The 16,254-nt window shown below is 38.2% G+C and overlaps 2 protein-coding genes across 6 annotated transcripts in view; one reads left to right on the plus strand and one right to left on the minus strand.

The window, feature by feature from the left end:
- Positions 1–16,254, minus strand: part of CHID1 (chitinase domain containing 1) — a 214,033-nt gene that overhangs the window by 132,654 nt on the left and 65,125 nt on the right. The gene's annotated exons all lie outside the window — the stretch shown is intronic.
- Positions 1–16,254, plus strand: part of AP2A2 (adaptor related protein complex 2 subunit alpha 2) — a 45,712-nt gene that overhangs the window by 8,431 nt on the left and 21,027 nt on the right. For all 5 annotated transcript variants that reach the window (XM_064452466.1, XM_064452467.1, XM_064452462.1 and 2 more), the window contains exons 2-4: positions 4,028–4,096; positions 13,523–13,665; positions 14,293–14,486. In XM_064452466.1, coding sequence (XP_064308536.1) covers positions 4,028–4,096; positions 13,523–13,665; positions 14,293–14,486 — 406 coding nt within the window. The remainder of the gene's footprint in view (positions 1–4,027; positions 4,097–13,522; positions 13,666–14,292; positions 14,487–16,254) is intronic.

A 16,254-nucleotide genomic window follows, 5' to 3' on the forward strand; every position in this document is an offset into this window, starting at 1 on the left:
AAAGTCAAATACGTAAGTAGAAACTCTTCAGTGAGTGTTACTATGGCTGCATAATGTGATGAAAACTTCTCAGTTAATCAAACACATTTTCTTTAACAGCCCTTGCCGCCTCCCCCCCCAGCTTAGTGGGACAGAAGATCTAGCAAAAATTGGTCCTTGGTTTTTGGTATTTTTATTTTTTTTCTGTAATTGGAACAAACTGAAGCTACCTGCCACTGAGGTTTTGTTTTGCTTTGCCATCCTCTAAAGTAAACAATAAAGTTTGAATAAGGTTACCATGCAGTATAACTGCTGGAGTTCAGGAAATTTGGTTTTAGATACTTCAACATCATTTTAACTCATGGGTTAGTTTAAGCATCATTATGTGACCATCCTCAGTGACATTTGACGCCCAGTGTGCTAGTGCTACTCCCTCAAACTACAGTTTCAGGCATGTCTCCTTATTACTGATTCTAGTCTGTACAACTTAAGACTTAATCATTCAACTTGATTCAACTTGTATGGAGATAAACTTTTATCACCAGCTAGTTGCTATGCTATTTATGTTTGGTCAAGGTCTAGATGAGACTATATACTGCGTTCAGAATAGACAGCCTGAAAGAGTTATTCAAAACAAGCTTTTGTTCGTATGCTATGCAAGTTTTTAACTCTGAGAGAATAAACCTTCAGATGTGCATTTGCTGTTTAATATGGGTGTTCCTGTCAACTCACTGCTACAGCTGTATGCGCAGGGGGTGGGACTTCGATTTTTTTTTTATTTTTTTTTTTTTGGTGTTGCTGAGGCTGCAATCCATTTCTACCAAAGGTGCTGACTCGACAAATTGCTGAAGTATTTTAGTCAAGCTTCCCTTAATACTCTGTTGCTTGCTTAGGACACAAAGAACCCAGTTTCTAGCAGTAACTGATAATCTGTGAGCGTAACAAGTAGATAATGCTGCTTGAAAGGCTTGCTGAGAGGTTTTGGTGATTTGAAAAAAAAAGCCTTTATTTCGTCTTGGGCTAAGAAAAACTGGCTGAGATGTACTTACTCTTGTTCCCCCTTTCCTCCATTTTTAACATCAGTGATCATTGCCACACTTGTTGAGGTTAGAGAAACAGTTGCTAATAATTAAAAGTAAATATTGTAATGTGCTTTCCTTACAAACAGAACCTAAAGATATAGAGCAAGGACCTAGGTTCCCAACTTAGATAACTAAATATCCTACTCAGGTTAGCAATACCCCAGACTGAGGTCAATGTTCTCTGCCCTGCCCTAAATGAAGTACAAAATCTCCAGACTCAGTGGTAACATTTTAATTAGATGTGCCCTTCACTTTGTAAAGGGGGATAAAATTAATAGTTTTAGAAACTAAAATTTTCGTCTAGAACAGATGAATTGTTGAAAATAAGGGGAGGTGTTTTCAAGTCTTTTTAAAGAGTGCTAATGTGATAGCTTAGCAAAATTGGAGTGTTTATTTCCATAAACACTTGCACCCTTATGGCATATGTTACCACAGTAACAGAGGACAACAGCCCTCTGCTTGTAAAGTATGGACCAGGAGCAAAGCCTTGCTTCAGTCAAGTAGTGAATTCCTAATGCTGGCAAGTATCTTAGACATGAACACTTGAGTATCTCTGCCATGTGCACAGGACAAATAATCTAAGCCAATTAAAACAAATCTAAAATCTATATTAGAAGACACTTCAAGCCTTAGATTGTATGAGCTGCTGCTTATTTATACAGTAAATAGTTTTACTGCTTTAAAACCAGCTTACTTTAGGTTGTCGAGGTACATTAGAAGAAAACTCATAATGTGTTGCATGATATATAGTGAAAACGGGTTAAATATTGTGATCCCAACAGATGCATCTTATAAACAGAGGGAATTTTATTGTGATCTCTAGCCTTGTTGTTCTAGAAGGTTTTTGGAGTTTCTATGTCAAATTAAAACTGTGGACATATCTCCTGCTTTATCTGAATACCAAGATGCGTACAGATAGCAACAATGATTTATGTTTCAAAATAGGTATTGGGGATTCTTGAGCTCTGAAAACGCTTAACTTAAAAGCAGTAAGTGAACAAGTAGGCATAAGTAATTAATTTTTCTGGGTTGGGTATGGGGGAAGTGGGGCTATTTTTGCCATGTGGAGTGCCTGCCAAGGCACCCTGTACTTCAGTGTTTTGAGCAGTGCCCCTTATAAAACAGTGTTGTAGAATGGAAAAATTCCATTTTAAGCAAATCTGTAGGTATTTTGTTAAAATGGCAAGGCAAACCAAAGTAGCTGCTTCTATCTTGGGCCTAACTTGTTTCAATTTGTAGTGTGCTGCTCTTGCTATGTGTCTGTCCTCTTGTGGCCATTATTATAGGCTTATTAGTATAAACTAGTTTTCTGTATCTTATGCAAGAGTTGGTTTTGGAAGTGCATAACCAGTTTCTTTTTTTGAGTCTAAATCAAGAAATTACAAAATCTGGATTAATTTCTGTTCAGTGTGGAATTCCCTTATACTTTGATACTTTGCTATTAACCTATCCTAAGGCACTTGTTTCTTTGAGTTACTTAATCCTATTTCATCTGGCCTGCTGTCAGATAATCTCTGGAATGGTAAGGGAGTGATTAACAGTTATTGGACGATGCTGGAGGTTTGGAAATGAAATGTAGTAGGATGTTTAAAAGCTGTGAGTTGTTACTTTGCTCTATGTGAAAGAAAGGGATGAGATTGGAGGTGCTTCAGAATGCTGGTCGTGATCCGATCTTCAAGCCTTGTCACTTACCCTCCTTGCACTGACATGGCTGTAGTCATGATCGGAGTGGTGTGGGGGAGGTGGGATGTGAAAGCAGGACATCTGATCCTCAGAAGTCATAAAGTTGGACCATTTTCAAACAGGGCCAGGAAACTTCTATTCATAACCTTGTAGCCAAATATATGTGATGAAGAGTTAAGGAAGCTGTCTTTTTCTGCTTCTAGTTGATGCTTTGAAAACTGCTTGAAAGTTTGAGTAGGTACAGGTCTGAATTTCCAACACAACTACATGGTCAGTTCTGCGTTGCTGAAGTGGGCTTCTTTTGCTTCCCTCAAACTTGAAGCAACTGAATATAATGCCTAAGTTGGATGTTTTTAACCCTACCATGCTCACTCATGTAGGAGATAGTGGACCCAGACCTCTATAGAATTTCTGTCACCAAAACTTAAAATGTCAAAGAGTAATAAACTGCTTTGGTTTGGACAATGCAAGTATCACTTGAATAAACTTGCATTATCAGAATTTAAACTGCAACTTATTTCTCTGAATATCTAACTTGAATTTGCATTCAAAATCCTAATGCCTATTCTTGGAATCAAAAGTTGATATGAAATATAAACTGCTAAGAAGCCTAAGGTGGTAAAGTCATCTAATAAAATGTAAATTTTAAGTATCTCTGTTTTTTCAAATGACTTTCGTGGAGCATATTGGAATTCTGAACTTACGTGTGTATCCTATCTGTCTGAGGTCTTTGGGCTACTCCTAAGTTTACTGCTTTTCCTCTTCAGTGCCTTTTAAGAATGCTTTTAATGCTGTTAAACTGAAAGACCATTCAATAGAGAAACAGTAAATTGGCTTGTCCTTAAGGTGAGGAAAATATAAGCTGTTTGTTAATAAGATTGTGCTTAGGAGACTTCCCTTCAGGGCACTGTTAACCTAGTAATCAAGTTGGAAGTAAAATTCAGCTTTCTCTTGCCAGTTTAAGGGACAGAAAAAACGGGAAGCATTTGTGAAAGTAGTAAAGGCATTTCAGATTAATGGTATATGACTGATACTGTCTAAAGTCTGCAAAGCTTCGTGAAACAGGGAGGTCCTTTTAGCTTCTTAAATTCACCTTTAAAGTGATGCTTAAGTTACCTCTGATGTTTGCCTTCATCTTATCTTAATACTGGACAAGGAGGGTAATAAAGCCTCCTGATGTTTGTATGTTCACATAGCAAGGTTGCTGGAAAGAAGCTTAGGGTGCCAGAGGGCTTTCCAAAGCACTGTATCCTGATGTGTGTTTTGTGTTCTTCCAATTTCAGGCAAAAGTAAAGAAGCGGAGATAAAGAGGATAAATAAAGAACTAGCGAACATTCGGTCAAAATTTAAAGGTAAGTGACTTGATCATACTAAACTATACATACGTCCTCATATGATATTCTTCTATGGGTTTTTTGTTTTGTTTTTATATGTTTAGACTTTTTTTATCAACTGCTGATGTAAGCAAAATGCTAGAGCAGGCTGTTAGAATAACTACTGAAAATGTTCTTCTAACTACAGAACTTCCTGACAGTTCTGTGATTCTTGGCTGTAACAGAAGAGAACTCCCTACTATATCAAAGAATTGAGCTACTGTTCACAAACTTTCTCTAATGCTTTGCCTCCTAACCATGTGACTATTCAGCCTGTGTTCTTCCAGAAGGCCATGAACTAGTTTGAAGAAACACAGGTGGATGTAATTATTTCCAGTGAAATGCAATCTGTTTAAACTTCTCCTTTCCTCCTCCCTGACCTCTTTAGGGAAGTAGTGCGTTAGGCTGTCTTATAGCAGAATTAAAATAAAAAGATATAGCTGATGAAGCCACACATCTTGACCACTCCCATAAGCAATAGAAATACAATTTATTAATACAAAACAAAGGATATGCAGTGACTAATTTCATCCTTGTGTGTTCCAGAGGCAGCAATTCACTTTTAGACAACATGTGCTAAAACTCGTGCTGTAACTGTGTTCAAGTTGTGTATGTGGCTTCAAATTTTAAAGATTCTGAAGGGTAATTGAGATGCTTTTGAATGGACTTCTTACAGTAGTGGCTATGGCAAACATTCTGTTTAGATATGGGGCTGTGTGTAGCTAGATAAGGTGTTGCAGTGTGGAGGTCATATATGTGGCTTCAGAATTTGCTGTATTCAGATTAAATGTGTTTACCTTAATTATATATCCTGACTCAGCCTAGTGTATCTATTTGGAATACTTAATGCATTAACAAAGCCTGAAACAACTTTTCTGAACTTCGTAGGGATGTGTTGCTACTTCTAAGTGGTATGTCTCTTAAAGGCATATGAAGACCTGCAAAAACTTGAGTGTCAACAACAGCTTGGAAGGGAAAAGTTGACCACAGTGCAAGGCACTCAAGAAAAGTTAAGAAATTATTCTACATTAGAAGCCATCACATGCCTTCGTGCTAACATTTTTCTCTTAGAAATTTCAGCATACTTTATCCAGATTGGTAACTTCAGTTGAGATTTTAATGGATGTTTTTCTAGGGTACTAAAAAAAGGAACTTTCATTTGGTCACCTCCCTATGCTGTCACACTGGGGTGTGTGTGGGTTTTTTTGTTTTGTGTTTGTTTGGTTTTTTTTTAATTCCTTTTCATTGCAAAGCTTCCATCTATTTTTGCCAGAAGTAGCAGGATTTGTATTTTCTGTTCTACAGACTATTCTCCGTCACCCAATCCAAGTCTAAAACTTGTGTCCAGTTTCCAGACAGTGACCAGCAGATACTGCCTTAGTGTACTAAGTATGCATGCACACCAAGCACCTAGAACATAGTTCAAGGATCTATTAGAAACTTGCATACAAGAGTAAGAGCCATTTTTCTTAGTTCCAGCTGTATGATCAAAGTGGATCACCCTATTGCCTAGTAAATTTAAGCATAAAATTGTAACTTTTAAATGAAGCAGTTTAGTCTCCAAGCAAGATCTATACAAGACAAATTAAGTATGTCTTTCAGATAGAGATTGAGTTTAATTTAAAACTGTTTAAGATGTTTCTGTACACTGAAATTATTCAAAGTTTTATGTTACATTATCTTTCAGTTAATTTCACTAGGTTGATTATCTGGACAATACATCCAAAAAGTCTGCTTGTTTTCTCTTGGTCTGTGTTTGTAGAACTACCTGCTGTCAGATAGCAGCATTATTGGTTATCAGCTGTTGCTGAAATTCATTTCAGCACCTAAATTCTTAATTGTTTAGACAGAAAAAAAAAGCTGTCCTAGAAAGCAGCATGTCGCTTTCCCTCTAGATACATCAACAATTATTCTATGTGTGCCCTTCTGTCACCAAGAACAACTAGAGGTTAATGCCTAGCTGGAAACTTTGCTGCAGTCATACTAACACAGAAATCTAGTTCTTTCAGCAACTTAACTTTGTGCTGCGCTGCCTTTTTTTATCTTGATTTGGTTGACGGGCAAGCTTTTAGTTTGTTTGCAAAACCTAATCAATTTTTCACTAATAAAACTGGAAGCTTTCAGCAGACTAAGACTTCAGTTTGCAGTGAAGGTCTGAAAACTTCAAAAGGCATATAACCAAAGAACGTTATTGAAGCTCCTGTAGAACCTCACTGCCTATTGTATGTTCCAGTGTGCTTGAAGTACGAAGGAGGTTCTGTCAGACCTGCTCACTTCACTGCTAGAGTTAAACGTGCTGTTGTAAAAGGACCGCGATAAGGAATTGCAAAAAAGTTTATAATGGCTAAGGCTATTTAAGTACTTAGACTTGCATGGATATAGTCCAGTTCTTATTGTTCGGCTGTGGTCAGATCCCAGTTACAATCTCACTTGCTGCTTACTAGCCCAACTCCTCACGTTTGCACCTGACATGAAAAGCTTTAATCTACAAGCTGAAATGGGGAAGCTAGATTCAAACCTCTATTCCATATGAAAGCTAAGCGTTCTAGAAGAAATGATGGCTTACAAGTTTTGAGTAACACAAGTTAAACTTCATTTGGGTCCATCCGCACCCACTAACCTGCACGCTTTTGTAAACTTGAGTGTGAAAGAAGTGAATCTGAATTGTTTGGGTACCACAGCAATCAATGTAGCCTTTAAAATTAATGCTAATAATAATTATGCCTCCTGAGTGCACTTACTGGTAAAGCACAATAAGTCCTCTGTGGGGAACACAGAATGAACACTGACACATAATTCAGTGTTTTGTCAATGTCAGTCATCCTGAGCCTTCCCTGTGAAGATCCTGTGAACGTGTATTCAGAAGGTTGCTAATGTCACCTATAGTAATAGGCTGCCTAACACATGACAGAGGTAGTATTCCCTGTTCTTTTATGTGAATGTCTCTATAAAAGCAGCAGTATAAGCCACTGTATTACTTTTAGAAAACTTGGCAGTAATGAAGCTTCAAGTGAACTGAATTCTGTGAGAATAGCATTATCTGGTTAATGTGGGTAGTTAGGTAGCTGTGTCATATTACTGAGTAGTGATAGATAAAAGAGCTGCTGATGGCACAGTTCATAAAACCCGGTTCTGTTCCTAAGTTTTGCAAGGTATTTCATGGCTTAAGTACAAAAATAGTTAACAGTACGTGCATAGTAAATTCTTCTTTGGTTAATCATGATGTGGGGGAGAAATGATCATGGGAACCTTTGGCTGTGTAGAACCATGAATCAGGCAGTGATCAGAGAACAGAGGTGCTTTCAGCAAAATAATGCAATAACTTTAGCCTGTGTACCTTGTGTAGCATCCTTTAAGCACAGTTTAAATAGTTTTGAATTAATATCAGGTTGTGCTCATTCAGTAGCTTGACTGAAAGATAACTGAACCTTCCCATAACCCGACCTCCATTATGGCTCTTTATTACTGAATTTATATGGATTTTAGGTGAAAATAATCTTACTGAATTGAAGACAATAACTTGATGTAGCCTGAATGAAAACTAGACATAAATGTTGGAAGAAAATGAACTAGGAATACTTGTTGTGTAACTGCTTGAGGCCTTGAGTCTGTGAGGATGTGATAGCTGAGGATGTGATATCTTTCTGCTGCAGAAGGTCTATGTGGGCTTTGTGCTGCATGGTTCTTCCTTGCAGAAGGTCTGTATAAAAATAAACTGACCTTCACAATGCATTTTATTCTTGGTTTAAGCAGAGATCATTCAGTTGAACCCTGTTTGTTTTTATGTAGCTCTGAATCTTAAAAATGTTTTTTAATAGTTTGGATTGACAAATGTGTGACTGTGAACTTAAGATGGAGCCTCTTGCTAAATAATTATGGGGAATACTGGTAGCCTGGGTTAATTACCTGGCCAAAGATCCAGCTGTTGGACTGGCTGCATTGCTGTAACCAGGGAGAGGTCTGACTTTAAAGAAGCAAGGCTGGAAGTAGTGCCTCTTAACACAGGTCTGTTCTTGCTTGAGACTAGCATGAGAGACTGGTATACTGCAAGTATCCTTAACTTCGTCTGGACCTTTACAGTCTTCAGCATACTCTGTTGCAGTATCTAGACCCCCACCCCATGCAACTTGCAAGATATATTCTTACGCTGTTGCTGACAGAGGCTAAGTATTTCTATGTTTGTTCTATCATGCAAGTAGCTGGCAAGCCTGTTACCCACCGTTATGTTTGGGTAACCTGCTATTTAAAATACCATTGTACTTAACAGACTGGATAGGGCTGCACATCTCTAGAAAAATCCATACTTTTCTTGAACTGATGGAGTGTATGCCATGGCTTTGGGTTCTGATCTGGCTTTTGTGCTCCAAGCTCGGAAGGAATCTAGAATCTCTGTACTAAGGTGACTTTGTCTCTTGTTTCAGCATGAGGCAGCTCCATTGCTGAGGTCAGTGTGTCCTTGACAGTTGGTTTAAATGCTTCTGCATTAACTGAGATAAGATGCATGTAGTAGAGAGTAACTAGGCAGTATAATAAAGCAGAAGTTGTAGGAGATATATGTGGAGAAATACTATTCCTTTTGTTCCATGTGTTCAGACTGTAAGCTGATTTTGCTTTCGTGCTTCAGCCAAACTAGAAGTCTGGCTGTCAGAGTAGTAATTGCTTTGTAAATGAGTGAAAAAATATCTGGCTTATTAATTTGTTGCATCACTTTGACCTCTCAGAGCAGCATTTGTGTACTAATAAAATTGCCCACAAATCTATACGCTTTTTCTGCCGTCAAAGGTACTTTGTTCTCTGTTTGATTCAGGCTTGCTCTTTTTTCCAGATCTGGTGTTACATTTTAGTTTTGTTCTGATTACTTAATATGGCTTGTGTTACAAGAGTGGCTGCTAGATTTCAGACATGCTAACGTATCTTAGTTTTGGCTTGTGCAGAAGTGCCCCAATGTCAGTTGATAATCTCTGCTTTTTTTCAGCACGCTTGTATTTCCAAATCCAAGCAAGTCTTCTTTATTGTTCCAAACTACACAGTAACCCTTCGCAGGAAGTTCAAGATAAACCTCTAAATACCTGTTTTAAACAGATGATGTGTAACAGTAAATTGCTTTCCAGGCAGGCTGTGAAAGTGTAGTCATTATGTTTAAGATGGGTCTGGTTAGTCACATTGTCTTCTGATCATCGAAGAGATGTATGAGGGCAATCAGACAGTAAAATAATGAAGCATCTTCACTGACAGAGTGAATTGTTGGAAGTCAAACCAGGCTTCAGATATCACCTGAGTTGTAGGGCTGCTCTGGTACTACTGTGTTCTGGTGGTAGCAGTATGGGAACTAAATACTAGCTTATGGATTGTCTGCCACAAATATTCAGCCCTTTCACTTAGAGGGCTTGGACTGTCAGTCTTATGGAAACACAAATCTTGTCTCAAAGTGTAGATACATTCATAAAAAGCCATTCTTCATTTTTCTTAGCCTCTAAGCTAGTAGTAGGCCTTCTGATACAGTATAGCACTGGATTGCTGTCAACTGCATGAACACAGGTCAGTGTCAACCTAGGAAAGAAGCACACTGAATGCAAAGAAGCACTTAAGGGTATTGTCCATTCTGTTTTGCATAAGCCACTAGTGCAGTTTTAAAAGCTAATATTGTCTTGTCTTTGAGATAGGGATCAACCATCTGGATGCTAGTGTGACTCGACTTGTCAGGCTTCCTTTACCCTTTACCCCTCAGTGAACATCCCATAGGACTAAACTGCCTTCTTGCCTGCTCTGGCAGGTAGCAGGCTCTGTAACTGTGTAGCAGGCTGATTTTTAAGTATACTGAATTAGATTCAAAAGCAGGCGCTGATTTGTAACTCGTGGTCCAAATTGGGGACAGAAGGTGCTGCCTGGGAACCAAAGGGTCTCATAGTGTATTTGTGCCTTATTTCTGCCTTTTTGGAAGGCAGTGTGAAAGAGATCTATGAGCAATGTAACTCAAAACTTCCCTGTTGAAATGCAAGAGAGGTGATGCACAGAAATGTGGAAGCAATAATTCTTTCTTAATAATAGAACTATTTGCTGATCAGCTGTTAATAACTTCTTTTTTAGAAAAATACTAATAAACTTTCCAGGGAAAGCAAGTAGACTTTGAAATGCCCACTGTGCTCAAAACCTGCTGATGTGTGTTCTGAATCCTTCCTGTTTCTGCTGACTTGATTTGCAGTACTTGCAAATGTTCCCAAAAGCATTTAAAAAAGAGCTGAGTTAAAAGAAATGATTGTGTATTGCAATACAGATAACAGAACATGTGAAATTTCCTTTTGCTCTTGTTTGGATGTTTGCTTGAGGCTGGAGGAAGCTGTACTATCTTAGCACATACTTAAGCAATGAGACTTGTTAGTAATGTTTAAAATAGAACCTTTATAACTCTGTAAATGCTACATGGCAGGGAGAGAAATTAAAGAGTTAAACTTGAAATTTCAATAAGAATCTGAATCAGACTTCTTCAAAACACAGCTGGAGTTAGATACCTACAGTGAGACCTTTGCAATTCTTTTTTTTCCAAATTACTCAGCTAATTAAATAATAAAATTTTTAAAAAGACTATGTACTACTATTGCTGGGAACTAATAAGTCTTTAAAGAAGAGTTCTAGTAACTGCTACTTCCCTTAGTTCGTAAGCTTGCCTGTTATTGAGAATGTTCAGATTGCCTTCAGTTCTGCACAGAAGGGACAGAAGCTTTTGAAAGCAGTCAGTGAACTATTTTTTCTGTCTTAAGAAAAAAAAATGGTTCCGGTACTGATTTTATAATATCATTCTGCACACAATGGAGAAGAAAGCTGCTTTTTCCTTGTTAGTAGGATGGTGATGTGTTTTGAGCTTGATTGCAGGGCATAGCTTCTATAAAAAATGCTTCAGATACCCCAAGATCCAAGGACCTTGCTAATCTGAGCTCTTAAAATACTGGTATCTTGGAAGGATAGAATGCTTTAAATATATGGGTCCTAAACCTGAAAAAAGGAATTGCCAAACCATGCCGATTACTTTGTGAGAGTCAATGTGGTTCAGAGTATACATGCTTTGATCTGTTTGTGCTCTTCATTAAGCATTTGGGTTGCAGCGTTCTGTACTCCCTCTTCCCTTCTGATCTCACAGAGTCATTTGAGAAGATGAGAGAATAGGTTTTACACTTGTGACTTTTGTGTGTTGCTGATGGATTGTACACTAACAGGCAGCTGCAGTTCAATCTCTTGGACTCCTGGGAACTCCAGTCTTGGAGACTGGTTCAAGTTTTTTCACTTACGGTAAAGTCCATGTGAAAGCTACTTTCTGATGCCTTTTGGTGTATCTGTATCTCTGAGAGAAGCAGCTAATGATATTAATGCTCTTAAATACCATAGCAAGTCCTCAGTTATGTAGATCTCAGCCACTAGAGGAACACTGACTACAATGGATTCAATGTCCCCTTCTGTGAATCATAGTAGTATCTGGTAATTGTACCCAGCATCACCTATTCCTTTAATCAGTCACCTGGAAACAGCTGGCTTGTCATGAGTTGGCATACTCTTATTCCTAAGTAACATAAAGCTCCCCCTGGTTTATTCACTGATTATTTCTTTTCCTTTCAGGTCTCATGCAGAAGACCAATTGAAATCAAATTCTAAAAGCTTGTAGAAACTTTTCTTAAGCAGCTGAAAAATGTTTAAAAACTGAAGTGGTCACTCTGGCTTTTCCTGTATATTTTTTTTCTTGCCTCTCCTCAGGAAGGAAGGTATCTTTGACCTGCATCTCCCTGCCATGGTGGGATGGGAGGAAGTTTTTTTTTCTTGAGTACCAGTTTATTGGGAAAATAATATAACAGAAGGTATTTATTTCCCCTGTTACAAATACAGAAGACACTATTTCTTTGCTGCTCAAACCATAGTTTGAAGGACACAGCAGACTGACAGACATGGCTGAATATCTACTTTTCCCTCTGGCCATATTGCTCCCAAATAAGGGGGTGGGGACTCAAGACACTTTCTCCCCCCCTGCTTCCCCCCCTCCCCCTCAAGTCTGGATGTTTTTCTCTGGTGGTTCTATATGTTAATTAAGACGTCTCTAAAGCAGACTGTCCTGGATTCATTTGCTGACTCAGCAAAAAGATAGCCTTATGGCAGCAAACTGTAAATGTGACTTGAAGAAAACATGTCTTTGGTCAGCTTTCTGTGGAGCTAGCTGTTGTCAGAGTATTTTGACAGGATCCAGTATAGGAAGATTTCACTACCATGAGTATCTTCAATAATGTTGGTTCATGTATCTTAAGTAAAATGTGACATGTGTTGGCTTCCATGGTATGGACCTGAAGGCAACTTTTCTTTGCACAGCATTAAAATAGCTTTAAGGTAAAGCTGCTTTTTGCTGGTAACTGATATGATGTCTGTGCCAGTTTAAAAAAAAAAAATTAAAAAAAAATCAATGGGTGTCTAAAGACTCAGATTTGAAGGTTATCATTGTCCATATTAAAATGGCGGTCATGTGCTTACATTTGTTTTCTCAGTTGAAATAAAACTAAATAAAAGAATTTTCTAGAGTCAAAATAGAAAGCAACCCCTCAGAATACATAGTTGCAACCTATAGAGATAACTCTTTATCATTGCCTAGTTCAGTGTGCCAGTATGCTTTGTCTTGGTTCACTAATATCACATGGCTTCACACGTTGGTGGTAGTGTTCATCCTTCACAAACTGTAAGTTTAGTTCATAGTGGTATCGTTTCCATTGGTTTTATACAGTCAATGTAGTGTGAAATCTATGGGACCTGTAGGTGCATGTGGCTTGGGAAATTTAATGTGTTCTTGTACCAGTGGATTAGAAGGAAGAAGGAGAAACTACTAAGATTCTTTGTTATGTATTTAGCTGCCTACTACATAAATCTGAAGTTTTTTTAAAAAATGCAGCTTGGAGCTTTTTAGTAAGCTTTACTTTATGCAGTGCTATTCTGGCTGAACTTGCCTATCACTAAGGAATACATACTGATCTGACAGACAAGTTATTCTGGGCTCAGAATACAGAAGGTAAGGAGCTTATATAGCCTTTTAGGCAGCAGCATCTATCAAAATTTTGCTACCCTGACTGCACTCTCTATCATTCAGGCTTGCCTGGTTTAGTGGATGCTCTGTTATTTCATGATTTGGGGTAGGGAGAGAATGTTCTGCAAAAATTGTATGTTCATATGTAGCCCTCTTTCTTCAGAAAAAGAAGTGGTCCACCTGATGAGCTGTAAGCTGCCATACTGTTCCATGTAGCTTTTACAATTTTCTAAAATACAGCAATACTACAACATAAGGCCAGACCTATTTAGGGTGCATTTTTCTTCTAAAATCTGGGGGGAACCAGATACAGGAACAACACAGGCTTAATCATTCTTTTTTCCCTTGCTTTCCAGGTGACAAGGCTCTGGATGGTTACAGTAAGAAGAAATATGTCTGCAAACTGCTTTTCATCTTTCTCCTGGGGCATGACATTGACTTTGGTCACATGGAGGCTGTAAACCTGCTCAGTTCCAATAGATACACAGAGAAACAAATTGTAAGTAACTCGGTCTCTATAAAAGTTAAGCTGTTTGTCTAATATCCTGCCTCAGCTGTATAGTCTGTAAAGGACTTTCCTTCATACATCCCCATACTGTCCTAAGGTCTTATTTTTGATCTAGCAGTGATTTTGAAATTTAAACACCTTTGTGCCCAGGGAATCTTCTACTAATTTTACAATATAAAATGTGCACTCTGTGTGCAATTATTATTCTTGTTAAGAAACTGCATTGAGTCTTGCATTAGAAGGTAAGTAGCCTTTTAATTTTCAGAATACCTCTTTAAATATTCCCAGGTAAGATTGTGTTTATCAGGTACATGTAGCTTACTAGTGTCTGAATAATAAGCCAAATTCTTGATTTGCTCCCATTCATCTGAAATGATCTTTTGAGCATATACTGAAATAGATTGATGAAACACTTAAACTGGTAAATTAGGGTAACAGTAAACTTACTCAGTTTACTCCACTTAATCTTTCTAGCCTTTGATCTGCTATCTAAATATCTGCCCAATATTTGGTACTGGAGGAGAGCTGTATGTCTCAAATTATGTTTTCTCTTAATGCCACAAGTAGTTCTTTAAGTCAGCTAAAATTTATTTTCATTTTCCTTTTTCTGAATCACAGGGATATCTCTTCATCTCCGTACTAGTGAACTCTAACAGTGAGCTGATTCGCTTAATAAACAATGCGATCAAGAATGATCTGGCCAGCCGCAACCCCACGTTCATGGGGCTTGCTCTGCATTGTATTGCTAATGTGGGTAGCCGAGAGATGGCGGAAGCATTTGCTGGAGAAATTCCAAAAATACTTGTAGCTGGGTAGGTATGACATGCCTCCTTCAAATACAACACCAATAAACCTTTTCAGCAATTCAGTTCCACTGCAGCAGCTTAAGCCATGCATAGAGCTATACAGCCCCAGGCTTGCAGTACGCATAGTGACAATTTCCAGTACCTGCAGATACTTTGATATACCTGAGCATGGAGTTGCTTGTGTAAGTGTACAAATACAACATGGAAATTCAGGCTATGTCAGTATCTTGAATAGGCTTTTACAGTTGTGATGAAGTTTTTGTTCCGTATAAATGTGTGGCAGTGAACACCCCTGAAATATGTATGCTTTACTTTCCTTATCTCTCCTGATGAAAAGAAATAAATGAACCTAAATAGATGTTTACACTACAAATATTGTTATAAACTGAAGCTTTTTTAAATGGTCCTGACTTCATAAGAAATGTGAGAATATTCTGTTGTGTGAGCTTTCTTGCCTCCTCTACTAGCCATGTAAGCAACAATTCCTGCAAGTGCCAAGTAGTCACCACCAACTGTCTAACTTTCCCTGTGTATCCCTAGAAGTCTCTAAACAGATGTGACCAATGTCTGGAACTGTAGTTAAGTAAATCTAAAATGAAACTTGTGATTGCAGGGCTAATTTATTTTAAAACTTAAGATGTCCAAGTGCAAGCAGTGCATTTAAACTCTCATACATATGAAATATTTTGGAATATGCATGGATCTTGTTTTATAACAAACTAATGTCTTACATTAATATAAAAAAGCAACACGTTGCGTAAGAACTGTATTAATACTCTAAATGTCAACCACTAGAGCTTGCAAATATTGGAAACATGCTTGCTTATGCAACACTAATTCTGACTTCATCTATTATATGCACTGTCCCAGTTGGCAACAAGGAGGAGGATGTAACATGTGATATCTAATTATATCTGAAATGTAGTATGGGCCAGAAAGAGAAGAGTAAGCAGCTAGCACCTGATGCTCAGTATGGGTCTGGTGTGGCAGAGGAAATGAGGGAGAATCTATCCTGTAATTCCATCTTTCTCAAACATGGAATTCCCTATGTAAGGGTGCATGTTCAGAGATGTTCTGGGGCCCTGTGAGGCTTGTTGCTATCCTGTCCTGCACTGTCCTTGCCAGGTGATGTTCTCCATGTAGCATAGGGGAGACAACGCTGCCATGCTGAGTCATGGGTTTTAATAAGATAACCTTAAAAACTTCCAAAAATTTCATGTGGGGTCATCAACCACAGTCAGAGCACAGCACCTTCACTTCCGACTTGTTTGAACTTTGAGCTGTGTTTATGCTCCAAGACAGTCTTCAGGGCCTCATTCTTTCTGTGTTCCTAAGAGAATATATATAATGTGTATGTGTACATGTCATACCTAAGTGACCTGTGCAGAATAAGCACAGTTACATCTGCAACTTCAGTGTAGCTCTCTTGGCTTGAATATAAATTGGAGGGAGAGAGTGGACAGGGAGGGGAGGAATAGGTTTGGTTTCATTTTTTCAACCAATTTGATCTCATGGAAAAATTGGTAAATTCATAAAGAATAGGTGGACTGAACTTCTGGGGATGTGGAGGTTTCTGAACATTTAACCAAGACTGTGCATTATAAAGTGCCTCTTAAAACTTTCGGTGCTAATGCTGTTGTACATTTTTAGCTGTTTGTGCAACATACAAAATGCTTAATTGGCTACTTTGTGAGAGGGAGTTCACTGAACTAGAATAGAGTGCCCTGCTCTTAAAATAGTCTGTTTCTGTACCAGCAGCATGGATGGCAAGGTG

Source organism: Phalacrocorax carbo, chromosome 5, assembly GCF_963921805.1.
Source record: "Phalacrocorax carbo chromosome 5, bPhaCar2.1, whole genome shotgun sequence".
NCBI lineage: Eukaryota > Metazoa > Chordata > Aves > Suliformes > Phalacrocoracidae > Phalacrocorax > Phalacrocorax carbo.